This window comes from Mustelus asterias, chromosome 21 (assembly GCF_964213995.1).
Source record: "Mustelus asterias chromosome 21, sMusAst1.hap1.1, whole genome shotgun sequence".
Lineage (NCBI taxonomy): Eukaryota > Metazoa > Chordata > Chondrichthyes > Carcharhiniformes > Triakidae > Mustelus > Mustelus asterias.
In genome coordinates, this window is record NC_135821.1 from 31,339,857 (window position 1) to 31,356,805 (window position 16,949).

The 16,949-nt window shown below is 43.7% G+C and overlaps 1 protein-coding gene across 17 annotated transcripts in view; it reads right to left on the bottom strand.

The window, feature by feature from the left end:
• Positions 1 to 687: 687 nt before the first annotated feature.
• nfyc (nuclear transcription factor Y, gamma) overlaps positions 688 to 16,949 on the bottom strand; it is a 102,435-nt gene continuing 86,173 nt past the window's right edge. For 15 of the 17 annotated variants that reach the window (XM_078237687.1, XM_078237692.1, XM_078237695.1 and 12 more), the window contains one exon: positions 806 to 3,361. In XM_078237687.1, the coding sequence (XP_078093813.1) occupies positions 3,242 to 3,361 (120 nt within the window). In that variant the 3' untranslated portion in view covers positions 806 to 3,241. Of the gene's footprint in view, positions 3,362 to 16,949 lie in introns of all 17 variants that reach the window. The other 2 variants (XM_078237683.1, XM_078237682.1) reach the window with 2 other exon arrangements.

The following is a 16,949-nucleotide window of genomic DNA, read 5'->3' on the forward strand; positions in this document are numbered from 1 at the left end:
ATCAAGGGGGGGGGGGGGGGGGGGGGAGTTCCAAAACCCAGCTGATAAACATAAAGGAGGCACATTTCTTTTAATGGGGATGGTGCAAACATTAAAATGAATATGATAGTTGCTGGGGAGTGTTGTTTACTCCCAAGCACTGTAATCTTGAGAGCATCCCCTATTCTATCCCTGATATTGCCAAGTCTCACATCAATTACCCTTAAAGGATTGGTAATGCTCAGAACCTGTGCTCAGTTCTGTGCCTGAGGGTGATGAGAGAAAGCATGGATTTAAAGTAATGGGTGAGAGAACTAAAGTTTATTTATTAGTCACAAGTAGGCTTACATTAACACTGCAATAAAGTTACTGTGAAATTCCGCTCGTCGCCACACCCCAGCACCTGTTCGGGTCAATGCACCTAACCAGCACGTCTTTCAGACTGAGAGAAAATGTAGAAGGAACAGGAGAAATATTTTTATGCATTGAGTTCTGATGATTTGAAAGCAATGCCTCAAAAGGGAGCTTTCAAAAGCGAATTAGTTAAATATTTTAACTAAAAACATTTGAAGGACAAGGAAAGTGGGATTCATAGTGTAGCTGTTTTAAAGAGCTGAATGGATGTCTGTGCTGTCTTAGTCTATATGCAAGGAGCAGGATTAAAAAGAGATCAGGCCCCATCTGGCCAGCATGAACAGAAAACAGAATCAGGATTATAGACAGCTTTCATTCTTTCAAAAAGTACATTTTCTGTTGATTCAAAGTCAAGCGCTGCTGATCTGATTGACTGACAGCCAGGATCACTGGAATAAACTGCACATTAATTAACATGAAATGATCTAGATTTAATTATTACAGAAACTCAAATTGACTTGGTTTTGTGATGCATTCCATAGCATCCTTTTATAAGGCGCCTTCTTCATCCCATTTGAAAATACAGAAACTGATCTAAACAGACAAGCCTTATACAGGGGGTTACCCTGCTTAGACCAGCAACAATGGAAGGATACATTCTATTTTGGAAATTATAAAAAAACCAATAAAATCAAACTGCTTAATACGAGGAAACTGATTAAGTTACACTGACATTAAAAAAATGGGTAACAGATACTCCATGATCAGTGTCAAAATGATCAGGGCCTGAGAGGCTCTATTCAATACTAAATTGTGCCTAAACTCGGAGTCCATCTGCTGGAACTTCCTAACCACCAGTATTGTGGGGAACACTTTCACTCCACAGACAGCAACATTTAAAAAGTGCAGCCCACCATCAATTAGTGCTGGCTCTATCAATGTCATTCATGTCCTGAGAATGAATGTGCAGAGTAACACATAATAAGCTGATTGAATGTTCACCTATATAGTTGAAACATTTGAGTTCCGGTCAAGTACAGCACTCTAATGTTCAAGTTAAAACACATTTTTATCCACTTCCAGTCCATCAATACACAAGGGAAACACTTAAGTGTTGGAAATAACGCAGAGGAAATTATCAGGGCTTAATCCTAGTGTGAAAGGGTTCAGATACAAGGAAAGATGAAGAGGGTCACAAGATAATAAATACTACAGAAAAGGGTACAATTGGAAAACTAGTCTTGAGTTGGCCAATGAGACACAGCTACAAGCTAGTAAAATAAAACAATTACAGGACTGATGTTAGGATATTCTTCATGTAAAAATCAAGATATGGGACGGGCTTGTGCATAGAGTAATGGAAGCAAACTGGGTGTTGCAATAGGACTGTATGGATGAAAAGAACTCCCTCAACCCAAACCTATCTTGTGATATTTATCAGGGTAATGGCAGATACCAGGATAAAAGTGATATATCTTACAAACCACTTGGTAGCATGTCAGATCATCAGTGCTGGCTCCAACTCCAGTGCTATAGAGAAATCACCTGATGTTCTGTCTGGAGCAACATTACATATTTGGGAGCCAGCATAAAGTGATTGGGATCCCTCCCAGCTGGATTGGGATATTTTTCATGTATCAGGTAATTTGTGGAACTTGACCAATCAGCCTGTATATCTTTGTGGCCCTCACTCATCTGTTGTATTATCAGTGATGTATACTTAGATCCAAGTAAAGAAACAGTTACTTTAAACACCAACATCCCTAACTCCTGTAAACTGTCAGCATTTCATAAAATGTCACAAAAGAATTCCTAAACAAGTCACAAAATTAGGTGGAAATTTGATCTGTTTTGTTCAGCTGCAACACTACATTGCAGCTATTTAGATGGGGAGTATAGTTTGCAAACATTATTCAATATTTCACTGGAATGGTTTGGGAGTCTACCTCACTTCTCTCTGGAAGAGACCTCGAACCCAGATTTTCACAACTTTGAACATTGGTCTTAAAATTCTCATCCTTGTTCTGGATCTCTCTGTGGACTAGCTCCTCCCCATCTCTAGTCTCATCCAGCCCTTCAACTCTCCAAGGTATCCGGACTTAGGTCACTCTGGCCTCTTCAGCGTCACCACATCGTCAGCTGTTCATGCCCCAAACCCTGGAACAGCTTTCCTTCTGGCCTCTTCAGCGTCACCACATCGTCAGCTGTTCATGCCCCAAACCCTGGAACAGCTTTCCTACAGCTCTCCACTTCTCCTTAAACATTCTCCTTTGACAAAGCTTTTGGTCACATTTTGTTTCAGAATGTTCCTGTGAACTGCCTTGGAACATTTTATTGTATTTATATAGTACCTTTAACACAAGGCGTTTTGATATTGAACAGTCTCTGCTAATGCTGCACTGCAAATACATCTCATTGAACCTCTTGAATCTTACATAAACAGATCTTTTGATTCAATATTTATTAAGGCTGATCAGAAATGGTTTATAAACCTGTCAGTAAGAAACTCATCAGCCAAGGAACACAGCTTTCTAATTTACCTCCATTTAACCCAGGTCTATTTTAAACATTTGTTGCATAATGTTTTTAAAAAAGCTGATTAACTTTAATGAGGAACAACACTGTACAATTGAACAGAACAACAGCAATATGATCAGTTATGGTACAGGATTACCAGCACAAGCAGGAACTCTGCTTCCTACCTCCCCTCACGCATGTGTTTACAAAGCTCTATTCGGAAGGTGTTTATTGCAGTTTTATGTATGTACAATTATTTTTGCTTAGCACAATGCAAGGGAAAAAAAAGACACTTTAAAAAAAAGTCCTTTTTCATCCTGGTTATTTAGTGACTGTACTATTTATACATGGCTTCGCTGGCAGTTGATTTCAGCTCTTCAATCCCTTTGCTCTATTCCCCTGTGACCTGAGCAGGCTGTCCATCTGCAGTCTGGTTAGTGGATTGGATGAACATGGGCTGAGTGATGTCTTGTCCAGCTGGCATTGTGACCTGTTGAATCTGGTACAGTTGCTGCAGGGAACAAGACAAACAGCAGAGATGTACATTACAATCTCCCACGGATTGAGCTGGAACTTTACACAGTCAACAAAAGAACAACATGCATTTCTAAGGTAGTGAAGGTGCAGGATATCTTGAAGCATAGCATACCAAGAATTTATGGTACACATAGGCTAGGTGGCCCAACTGGTTCAAGCCAATGTTTACTAGTCTATTCCAGGTGAGCCTCCTTCCATCCCTTGAAATGTCAACACAAGCACCTCACACTAAGGAAGAAAATGAAGTGTGGACACCAGGCAGGGTAGACAAATGAGGTGGAGATGGTACCTCTGACAAGGTGGAGAAAAATGTGGAGCCATTCTTTTGAAAGCAGAGGTGGTGGTGTTCAGGCTGGATGGAAGTTTGTGGGGGGGGGGGGGATGATTAAGTGGGCTTCCATTTTGTAGGAGTAAATTTAGAATAATTTTGGATTAAAAGGCTAACAGATCAAGGTACGTTAAATCAGATTGAATAGAGCATAGAGAAGTTACAAAGTGCCCGAAAAATACAATTTGCATAGGGGCACCTATAACCACTTAATTTAGATATGTATTTTTGAAAACATATTCTGTATTAAAAAGCGTACACCTTGGCTATTGACATAGTGCTCTAAGGCATGATTGGACATAGTTATGTAAAAAGAACCACATTCCTCAGAACAATGTAGCTACTGAGCGAAGGGAAGAGCAACTCTTATCAGTGTCTCTAAACAGTCCTAATAAGTAGGATATTCACTAACCAAGGACACACCAGGGGTCCCAGACAGTTCTAATGAATAGGATATACAGTACACCAGATAAGAGGGTCTGGAAGGTGTCAGGTGACGAGAGAAAGACTTTCAAAGTCCATGAACTGATCATGTAGTCCTATGCTGTCAGAGGGTACATGTTATTGGCCAATCTATACTAATAATGAGTGGCTCATACCCAGTTGGGGTGAGCAAATGACTTTCGAAAATTGTATAATTGTAATACTGAGAGTGATGTAATTTCAGAGTAGATTTGGAGCTGTCCCAAATCTCTCTCATATGTTGACCAAGCTTGGAAAATAAAAGAACCAGAGTACTTTATATTAGCTGAGCTGTAATTAAGTGAAAGCCAGCATAATACATAGTCACTGAAAAACACTCCAACACCCTTCTTCCACTGGCGTTGAGAATATGTGCAAGATACAGGAAGGTATTAAAATAGGGTGAGGAAAGATTTGAAGGTGAAGATGCGAATGTTGAATCAAGTTACTGGAGCATGGGAGGACAGTGGAATTTGGGAGAGTACGACAGCATGAGGAAATGAGCTGTGGTGTTTTGGATCAGTTGGAGCTGTAGGTGAAAATGTATACTAAAGATTCAGTGTTAGTTTTAAACAGCATTTATCATAACCGCAGAACATCCCAAAACATTTTGCAGTTAGCTTTGCATTATGCACTTGTTATTAAGAAACATGCTGCCAATGTGTGCACAACAAGCTCCTACAAAAGCAATATGATAATGACCAGATAATCTGGTGTTAGGTGCCGGTTGAAGGATAGATATTGGCCCACGACACTGGGGAGAATTCAAGAGAGTGCTTTGAAATCTTATAAGCCTATCCGAGATGTCAGATGGTTTAACATTTATCTCAAAGGCAGCACCTCAGACAGTGCTGCACTCCCTTGGTGGATTAGCAAAATGGCCTTAAAAATAGGAAAGGTGTGTGACTGGAGAAGCTGGGTTGAACTTGCTGTGTCTCACTTTAAGCCACGGTGACTGATTAGGTCTGTCAGCAGTGGAGGCTAACGGGAATTAAAACCAAATGGCAATTAGCTGCTGGCAGGAGTGAAAAGGATGGTTATGATTTATTAAAGTGGGGAATGTGATTGATCTATCTTTCAATGGCAGGCATTAACTGGGTACTGTCGTAACTTGAAAAATATTCAGCATTGTCAGTGTAGATGTGGAAACTGACTGTATATTTTCAGATGGTGTTACCATGCATCTGGTGATCAAAGAGGAGGTAAGAATGTACATCACAAATGAGCCAGGGGGGAGAAAAGTGCTTGGAGAGCCATCCTGTGTGTGTGCTGTGATTGTTGCAGCAGAGCTGACAGAACACCTTGCCACAGAATGGGCCGCTAGAGAGAGATTTGGAGAACAGGTGTTCATTCTTATTGGAAGGCAGCAGAGATGTTGTGCTGGACAAAGCGCAATCAGAAATGCTAATCCACTTAAATCATTCCAATTACTCGTTTCTGTAAAAAAAACATTTTCCACAAAATGTTAGTGACAGGGCAGGGCCGAGGGGAGGACAAACATGTTCTGGCTCTTCAGTTAATGCTGAAATTTCATTTTTAAAGTATTCTTTGTACTTTAGTAAACATATCTGTGTAAAATTAAATGATAAAATGGTTCTCCATTTTCTCTACTTGCTGCAGCTTTACTTTATTACACTTAAAGTTAATAGTTAATGAAATTCCACTGGCTCTCACCCGTTAGGAATGCAATTCCATGGAAGCAAAGCTGTTGTTTTGTAAATTATTTACATCCATCCCCCACCCAATCCCCAACTTAATCATGCAGCCTGTACGGTCCTGGACAGTAGTTTGAAAGTTATTGTGCTTCTAAACTAAAAGCAATTTGACACAGAAACAGGTGTTTGCGAGTTCTGTATCTTTCATCGACTTCCCAAGTCAGAAGTTTCTGGGTTTAAGACAGAAATTGGAACACAATCAATGCTGGCTCTGCAGTGCTGGACTCTGGAATCTGTAGTGCTTTGAATGTCCTGAGCTCATGAATGCTGCTGTATAATTGAGAGCACTTTTTTTTACAGGCAATACGAAAGTTCAACAAAGTAAAAGAGAAGACAAATGACTCAGGAGTAATTAGGTGACACCAAGCGTGTATTTTAAAAACCTGAAGATAATAAGAGCGAGGGATGATGTCCCAGGGTTTGAGGCCCCAGAAAGAATGAACTGTGCCTCAATCTAAACTCAATGAATTGGAAAATCATGTCCTGCAGACCAGATGGTGAACTATTAACCCCGTGGTTACAAAAGAGGTCAGAGGTCACTTTTAAGCAGAACAATGATCGAAGGGGAGGTGGGCCAAAAATATAACAAATTCAGAACCGACAGCTTCTCCAGAGCAGGTTGGCAGGAGACATGGGTCTCAAGTCCAAAACTCACGTTAATCTTCACAATTTCACAGTCAATTCTCACCTTGCTCTTAAATACACCATAGAGGTACAGTATGCCCAAACTACAACCTAGGACTGGGGGATGCAGAGGCAATACCCTCCATCCCAATGCCACGGATGCTGCTGCCTGAAATACTTGCTGACATTAATTAAAAGAGCGACTGCAGCCCCCCCAGTGAGACACTGAAACAGAAGGTCCCCAGGTCAACACCAAACAGCTGATCACAGCAAAGCCTCAGACTAGGATCACACATTACAATGATTACTTGGACAAGGTACCAGGGAGCAGTGAGAATAAAATCTCAACGCAATCATATTTACCATGTATCCCATATGCTGTCTGACCATAAAAACGTCCCACAATCACAACGGTAATATTGGCCTTCCCAAGACACACAGTTCCCACCCTACACCTTCCTCTAAAATAAACTCCCAACATGATTTCTTTTTGGTTAGTTTAACTGTAACTTGGACAGAATATAGAATAAGGGATGCAGTGGCAATGGGATATCAGGTTGAAACAGGGGCTGCAGTGACTTCTTAAACAATAAACAGTGTGTTTGAGTGGTATCCAGTATTAAGACACAACACTACGTCCTGAGCCAGATTATGGCCAACTGTAACTGAGTTTTGGTACCCATTTACAGCTTCTACCATTACTTACACAGGTGTATGCCAAATACCACTTCAGAGGAGAAAAACAAGAAATACGCTTAGAATCAAAGGAGTCCATTCGGCCCATTGTGTCTGCGTTGGCTCTTTGCTAGAGAATTCTAAAATTAACCTTCCTTTTGCTCCTACAGCTTTCTCCATTTTGAAAATTTAATCAATTTTCCTTGCATGTCCTACAACATGTACTCTTTGCGCTAACAGATCATTCTCCAATACATGAATTCTCATTTGTATTTATTTCAGCAACACCACTAGTGAGGAGAGGGAAAGGGCTCACAACTCAAATTCTTTAGGGAGCAGGAAGGGATAACTGCTATTGGCAATTAGTGAGCCCATGTATATAAATACTGCATCCTCGGAAATGCCATTGGCAATGTAATAGTAAATTCATTGCTCCATGGCAATAATTACTGTAAAATTCTATCAGCTCCTCATTATTATACCATCTTGCAGGCGACGATTCTCACAGGGTTTAATTACTTGCACAGAAACACAAGCTTATTTTGTTGACGAAACACATACATTGCACAATAGAAATGTCATTAGCAGATGGGGAAGACTAAAGGACAAGTCAGCACAGCTCAAAATACCTCAGATCACTTTTACTCAAACTAAACACTAAGCAAAAAGGCACCAAGAATTCAAATTAAAGCACGAGAGATAGTGGGTAATGTACTGACATGGATTGAGAAATTGGTTGAAGTCAGGAAACAAGAGTGGGAATAAATGGGTCTTTCTCCGAGTGGCAGGCAAGGACTAGTGGGGTACCCTTAGGGATTAGTGCTTGGAGCCCCAACTATTCATGATATTTAAAAATTATCTGGATGAGGGAACCAAATATAACATTACCAAGTTTGCTGATGACAAAACTGGGCTGAATTGTGAATTGCGAGGAGGATGCAAAGAGGCCTCAAGGTGATTTAGACAAGTTGAGGGAGTGAGCAGATACATGGCAGATGCAGTATGTATGAAGTTATACACTTCAGTGTGAAAAACAGAAAGGGAGAGTATTATTTAATGGTGATATTTTGGGATGTGTGGATGTACAAAGGAATCTGGGTGTCCTTGTACATCGGTCAATGAAAGTGGACAGGCTGGTACAGCAAGCAAGTAGAAAGGCAAATGGTATGCTGGCCAGAGGATTTGAGTTCAGAAGTAGAGATGTTTTACTGCACTTATACAGAGCCTTGGTCCGACCACAACTGGAATATTGTGTGGAGGTTTGGTCTCCCTACTTGAGAAAGGATATATTTGCATAGAGGGAGTACAGTGGAGAGTCACTCGGCTGTTGGTGGGACTGTCCTGTGAGGAGAGATTGGTTTGACTGGGCCTGTATTCACTGGAGTTTAGAAGGATGAGAGACGATCTGATTGAAAGGTATAGAATTCTAACTGGGCTGGACAGACAAGATGCAGGGAGGATGTTTTCCCTGGTTGGGGAGTCTAGTAAGAAGTCTCACAACACCAGGTTAAAGTCCAACAGGTTTATTTGGTAGCAAATACCATAAGAGCCAGGGGACACAGTCTCAGGATACCGGTAAACCACTTTAGGACCAAGATGAGGAAAAATCTCTTCACTCAAAGGTTGGTGAACCTATGGAATTTTCTACCACAGAAGATGGCAAGAGGAGGCCAAGTCAATGAATGTTTCAAGAAAGATTTTTTAAAAAGATTTTAATGGCATTAAGGGGTATGGGGAGAAAGCAGGATAGTGGCATTTAGATAAAGGGTCAGCCATGATCATATTGAATGGCAGAGCAGGCTCGAAGGGCTGAATGGCCTATTCCTGCTCATCATTTCTATGTTTCTATTCTAATAGGTAAGATTACAGGCATAATAATTTTTTAAAATAAAAATCAATCTCTCAATTTGCTAGGCTGCTTCAAAAGGCAATTCAGAGTCAAACAGTGTGGGGCTGGAGTCACACAGGCCAGACCAGGCAAGGACCGCAGATTTCTTTCCATAACCATGAGGGCGGCACGGTAGCACAGTGGTTAGCACTGCTGCTTCACAGCTCCAGGGTCCCGGGTTCGATTCCCGGCTCGGGTCACTGTCTGTGTGGAGTTTGCACATTCTCCTCGTGTTTGCGTGGGTTTCCTCCGGGTGCCCCGGTTTCCTCCCACAGTCCAAAGATGTGCGGGTTAGGTTGATTGGCCAGGTTAAAAATTGCCCCTTAGAGTCCTGAGATGCGTAGGTTAGAGGGATTAGCGGGTAAATATGTGGGGGTAGGGCCTGGGTGGGATTGTGGTCGGTGCAGACTCGATGGGCCGAATGGCCTCCTTCTGCACTGTAGGGTTTCTATGATTTCTATGATTTCTATGATAACCAGTTGTCTCTTTACAACCATCTATTAGCTTTTACTGACACTATATTTTATTTATATATTGTTTTGCAAACTCTTTGATTGCATTAATTACAAATCCAGCAACATAACCATTTGACTATTATTCTCTGCATGAACATAAATAATGCAGTTTGATGGGCCCGAAGGAGAAGTTGGCACTACCTCAGCTGATGGATGAACACCACTCACACTCCCACAGGCAGCCAACAATGGTGGCAGGTTTGCTGCTGTATCGTACCAAGGCAACAATCCATTTAAAAAGAACCAGACTCCTCTGCATGTTTCAGCATGCTTGCAAGTTCTGTTCTAATTTCATTCACTATCACTAATATCTGTTCAGCCAATTTTCTATATTAAAATAAGAACCAGTCCACATCACAATATTAATGGCCTAGCTATCTCTTCTGTTTTTATTCCTTCTCGGATGTGAGCATCTTTGGCGAGACAAGCATTTTTATTGCCCATTCCTAATTGCCCTCGAGATGGCGAGTGCCTTCCTCAACTGCCGCAGTCCATGTGGTGTAGGCAAACCCAGTGCTGTTGGGAAGGGAGTTCCAGGATTTTGACTGAAGGAGCGATGATATAGTTCCAAGTCAGAATGCTGAGTGCCTTGGAAGAAAACCTGCAGACGGTGGTGGTCCCATACCTCTTGTATCTTGTTCTTTTAGATAGTAGAAGTCTCAAGATTTGGAAGGTGCTGTCAAAGGATCCTTGCTGAGTTCCTGCAATGTGTCTTATGGATGGTATACATAGCTGCCACTGTGTGCCGGTGGTGTTTGTGGACGTGGTGCCAAGAGGGCTGCTTGGTCTTGGATGTTGTTGAGCTTCTGGAGTGTTGTCTGAGCTGCACTCATCTAGGCAAGTGGACAGCATTCCAACATATTCCCAATGCTTAAACAGGTGGACAGGTGAGTTACTGTCTACAGAAATCCCAGTCTCTGACCTGCTCTTGTAACCACAGTACGTATATAGCTGGCCCAGTTTGGTTTCTGGTCAATGATAACTTCCCAGGATGTTGATAGTGGAAGATTTGGCTATGGTAATAACACTTAATTTCAAGACGAGATAGTTGGATTCTCTACTTTGAGATAGTCATTATCTGGCGCTTGTGTGGCACAAATATTACTTGCCACCATCAGCCCCAGCCTGAATGCTGCCCGTGTCCTGATGCGTATTGGCACCGACTGCTTCAGTATCTCAGGAGTTGCAAATGGTGCTGAATGTTGTGCAGTTATCAGTGAAGATTCCACTTCTAACCTTATGATGGAAGGAAGGTCATTGATAAGGCAGCTAAAGAGGATTCAGCTTAAGACACTACCCTGAGGGACTCTTGCAGTGAAGCCCTGGGACGGAGATGATTGACCTCCAACAACCACAACCCTTACACTAGGTATCACTCCAACTAGTGGGGAGTTTTCCGCCCGATTCCCATTGACTTCCTTTTGCTAGGGCTCTTTGATGTTACACTGCTTTGATAATTCAACTCATGTTTGGACTAAGGCTGTAATGAAGCCAGGAACTGAGTGGCCCTGATGGAACCCAAATTGACCGTCAGTGAGCAGGTTATTTCTGTATAAGTGCCACTTGATAGCACTGCCGACAACCTCTTCCATCACTTTGCTGATGATTGAGAGTAGAATGATGGAGTGGAAATTGGTTATGTTGGGTATGTACTTTTTGCAGACATCACATACCTGGGCAGTTTACCACATTGTCAAATGTTGCGGCTATACTGGAACAGCTTGGCTAAGGGTGTAGCTGGTTCTGGAGCACATGTCTTCCGTACAATTACTGGAATGTTGTCAGGGCCCATAGCCTTTGCAATATTCAGTGTCTTCAGGTGTTTCTTGGTATTGCATGGAGTGAATTGAATTGGCTGAAGTCTGACATGTGTGATATGGGGACCTCAGGAGGAATCAAGATGGATCATCCAGTTGGCATCTGTGGCTGAAGATTGTGCAAATGCTTCAGCCTTGTCTTTAACACTGATGTATTGGATTCCCCTATCAATAAGGATGTGAATAATTGTGGAGCCTACTCCTCCAATTAGTTGTTTTAATTATTCACCATGAATGGATGAGGCAGGACTGCAGAGCTTTGATCTGATCTGGTAGTAGGATTGCCCATCTCGGTTTACTGCAAGTTGCTTTCACTGTTTGGTACACAAGTAGTCCTTAGCCTCACCAAGTTTATGCATGCCCTCCTGCACTTTGCTTTGAATCAGGTTGATCCCCTGGCTTGATGGTAAAAGCCAGGGGGGGGGGTTACAGATTGCAATTGTAGATAATTCTGTCGCTGCTAATGGCTCAGTGCTTCATGGATGCTCAGTTTGAGAGCTGCCAGATCTGTTTGAAATTTATCCTATTGTACGTGGTGGGAGTGCCAGATAATAGGATGCACAGTATCCTCAATGTGAAGATGGGATTTTGTCTCCACAAGGACTGAGCAATCATTAATCCTACCGGTATTGTCATGGACAGATGCATCCGTGACAGATAGACTGGTGAGGACGAGGTCAAGTAGGCTTTTCCCTCTTGCTGGTACCCTCACCATCTGTTACAGATCCAATATAACACTAGCTCTCTTAGGACTCAGATAGCTCACTTAGTAGTGATTTTACTGCATCAGTCTTGATGTTGGACATTGAAGCCTCCCCACCCAGAGTACATTCCATGTCCTATCTCCCCTCAGTGATAGGTGGTAAAAATTAATTTCAAATTAGTTACCAAACCACAGGCATACTTGCTGTGGCTTAGGCTACCGGGCTTTGGAGCTTTCAGAAAGCCTTTGGAGAGAGAGAGAGAGAGACACTTTTCTTCAGACAACCCAGGCAGCAACTGCTTGTATTTTTAAAAGTAAAATGAAATCAGTCTGTTTCTGCAAGTGTCGCTCCTCCTAAAAGCACATTTCTTTGTCTTTATCAATCAACCTAATCAAAAACTCACATGATTCTGCATACCTAGTCTGAAATCCCAGGAGAATCTAAATAAACAAAAAGTCCATTAACTCTACCAAGTAACAAATTCCTAGCTGAAATCAATCATTAGCCTGCATTCTTAGCATCTGCTGCACATCTACCAGACAAATCGACCTCCTGTAACAAACACTGCCTCTTAAAGCAACGCACTTTAAACATAGAATACATCAAAATCAGACAATTCGGAAGGATAGACAGGAAGGAAAAGGAGGTGGGGTCGCTCTGTTAATTAAAGATAACATCAGGGCGGTAGTGAGAGACGATATAGGCTCTAAGGAGCAGAATGTGGAATGGTTGTGGGTGGAGATAAGGAATAGTAAGGGGAGAAAGTTACTGGTGGGCGTAGTCTATAGGCCCCCAAGGTGGGGCGGGCTATAAACAAACAAATAACAGATGCATGTGAAAATGGATCGACAAAATGGGCGGCACGGTGGCACAGTGGGTTAGCACTGCTGCTACGGTCCCGGGTTCGATTGCCGGCTTGGGTCACTGTCTGTGTGGAACAAAGAACAAAGAAAAAAGAACAATACAGCACAGGAACAGGCCCTTCGGCCCTCCAAGCCCGCGCCGCTCCCCGGTCCAGGATTGAATCCTGAATCCAGGATCCCCGCCCAATTTTCCAGCCTATCTACATACCAATATCCTATCCACCGAGCTGTCCCTCACAGCTACGATGCTTTGTTCATTACAACCTATTAACTCACCCCCACCCCCCTATTCCAGACCATGTGATCCCCAGGGAGAGGCGAAAACCCAGAGTGAAAAACCCCAGGGCCAATATGGGGAAAAAAAAAATCTGGGAAATTCCTCTCCGACCCCCTGAGGCGATCGAAACGAGTCCAGGAGATCACAATGGCCCTGATCGGAAAATGCTTCCCAACCCTAGTCATTTCCACTTCCATGAACACCATATGAATTCCCTGCCCCCGAGACAGGTTCCCAACTATCCGCAGTCTCGCTCTGTACTGGCACCAGCAAGATGATCATAGAATGAAGCCTTGAAACGAGAAACAAGGAACAATTAGCCCGCGCCGCTCCCTGGTCCAAACTAGACCACTCTTTTGTATCCCTCCATTCCCACTCCGGTCATATAGCTGTCTAGATAAGTCTTAAACGTTCCCAGTGTGTCCGCCTCCACCACCTTGCCCGGCAACACATATCTGGAGTTTGCACATTCTCCCCATGTCTGCGTGGGTTTAATAGAAACATACAGCACAAAACAGGCCCTTCGGCCCCACAAGTTGTGCCGAACATATCCCGACCTTTTAGGCCTACCTATAACCCTCCATCCTATTAAGTCCCATGTACTCATCCAGGAGTCTCTTAAAAGACCCTATTGAGTTTGCCTCCACCACCACTGATGGCAGCCGATTCCACTCGCCCACCACCCTCTGTGTGAAAAACTTCCCCCTAACATTTCCCCTGTACCTACACCCCAGCACCTTAAACCTGTGTCCTCTCGTAGCAGCCATTTCCACCCTGGGAAAAAGCCTCAGAGTCCACCCGATCTATGCCTCTCAACATCTTATACACCTCTATTAGGTCTCCTCTCATCCTACGTCTCTCCATGGAGAAAAGACCAAGCTCCCTCAGCCTATCCTCATTAGGCATGCCACTCAATCCAGGTAACATCCTTGTAAATCGCCTCTGCACCCTTTCAATCTTTTCCACATCCTTCCTGTAATGAGGCGACCAGAACTGAGCACAGTACTCCAAGTGGGGTCTGACGAGGGTGTTACATAGCTGCATCATTATCCCCAGACTCCTAAACTCAATCCCTCGATTGATAAAGGCCAGCACACCATACGCCTTCTTAACCACCTCCTCCACCTGCGGGACCGATTTTAGAGTCCTGTGGACCCGGACCCCAAGGTCCTTCTGATCCTTGACAGTACTAAGAGTCTTTCCCTTTATATTGTACTCCTTCATCCCATTTGACCTGCCAAAATGGACTGCTACACATTTATCTGGGTTGAAGATCATCTGCCACTTCTCCGCCCAGTCTTGCATCCTATCTATGTCCCTCTGTAACTTCTGACATCCCTCCAGACTATCCACAACCCCACCAACCTTCGTGTCGTCGGCAAACTTACCAACCCATCCCTCCACTTCCTCATCCAGGTCATTTATGAAAATGACAAACAGCAAGGGTCCCAGAACAGATCCCTGGGGCACACCACTGGTGACCGACCTCCATTTAGAAAAAGACCCATCTATACACACTCTCTACCTCCTTTGCGCAAGCCAGTTCTGGAATAACAGGGCAGCAGCCCCTTGGATCCCATGCCCTCTCACTTTTTCGAGAAGCCTTGCATGGGGGACCTTGTCAAACGTCTTGCTAAAATCCATATAAACCACATCTACCGCTTTCCCTTCGTCAATGTGTTTAGTCACATTTTCGAAGAACTCCACCAGGCTCGTAAGACATGATCTGCCTTTGACAAAGCCATGTTGAGTATTCTTGAGCATACTAAACCTCTCTAAATGCTCATAAATTTTGTCCCTCAGGATCTTCTCCATCAGCTTACCAACCACTGAGGTTAGACTCACCGGTCGGTAATTTCCTGGGCTATCCCTATTCCCCTTCTTGAAAATAGGAACCACATCCGCAATCGTCCGGCACCTCTCCCATCTCCATCGACGACGCAAAGATCATTGCCAGAGGCTCTGCAATCTCTTCCCCCGTCTCCCACAGTAACCTGGGGTACATCCCATCCGGACCCGGCGACTTATCTATCTTGATGCCATTCAAAGATTCCAGCACAACCTCTTTGTTAAAGTCCACATACTCAATCTTTTCAGTCCACCGCAAGCCCACAGTACATCCACCCATGTCCTTCTCCTCTGTGAAAACCGAGGCAAAATACTCATTAAGCACCTCTGCCATTTCTACTGGTTCCGTACTGATTTTCCCGCCTTCACCTTTTATAGGCCCTATTCCTTCACGTCTCACCCTTTTACTCTTCACATATTTATAGAACGCCTTAGGGTTTTTCTTAATTCTACCTGCCAAGGCCTTCTCGTGACCCCTTCTGGCTCTCCTAATTTCCTTCTTTAGTCCCTTTCTACAAGCCATACACTCATCTAGATCCCTATCTTCGCCAAGCTCTCTGAACCTTTTGTACGCTTTCCTTTTCTTCTCGACTAGGTCCTGCACAGCTTTCGTGCACCATGGTTCCTTTAACCGACCAACTCCTCCCTGTCTGCTCGGAACATTGTCCTGTAGAACTCTAGACAGACATTCCTTGAAAAACTGCCACCTCTCTTCAGTAGATTTCCCCGAGAATACCTCCTTCCAATTTACTCCTCTAATTTGCTGCCTTATGTCTTCATATTTCCCCTTACTCCATATAAACACTTTCCTAGCTTGCCTGATCCTCTCTTTTTCCAATGCAAGCATAAAGGAGTTATGATCGCTATCCCCAAGATGCTCTCCCACTGAGAGATCTGACACCTGTCCAGGCTCATTGGTCAGTATCAGATCAAGTACAGCCTCTCCTCTTGTAGGCTTGTCCACATGCTGTGTCAGGAAACCCTCCTGAACACACCTAACGAACTCTTCCCCATCCAATCCCCTTACCCTAGGGATATTCCAATCTATGTTTGGGAAATTAAAGTCTCCCATCACAACAACTCTGCTTTTATTGCAACTCTCCAGGATCTGTTTCCCTATCTGCTCCTCCACCTCCCTGTCACTATTGGGCGGCCTATAGAAAACTCCCAGCAAAGTGATCGACCCCTTCCCACTCCGAACTTCCACCCACAGAGATTCTGTAGACAATCCCTCCACAGCATACACCTTCTCTACAGCTGTGACACTATTCCTGATCAGCAGTGCCACTCCACCCCCTCTCTTGCCTCCCTCCTTGTCCTTCCTGAAACATCTGAATCCCGGCACCTGGAGTATCCAGTCCTGTCCCTGAGACATCCAAGTCTCCGTAATGGCCACCACATCACACTTTCAGGCATCGATCCACGCTCTGAGCTCATTCCCTTTATTCACTATACTTCTGACATTAAAGTAAACACATCTCAATCCTTTGGTCTGAGCTCTCCCCTTCTCTATCCCCCGTCCATCCTCCCTCTTGCACCGTCTATAACCCTTCTCTGTTTGCAAGCTAACTTCCTCGCTCCCAGTCACCTCGTCTCGATCCCCTCCCCACAGGTGTTTCCTCCGGGTGTTCCGGTTTCCTCCCACTGTCCAAAGATGTGCGGGTTAGGTGTATTGGCCATGCTAAATTGCCCCTTAGTGTCCCAGGATGCGTAGGTTAGAGGGATTAGCGGGGTAAATGTGTGGGGTTATAGGGATAGGGCCGAGGTGGGATTGCTATTAGTGCAGACTCGATGGGCTGAATGGCCTCCTTCTACACTCTAGGGTTTCTATTTCTATAAATAATCA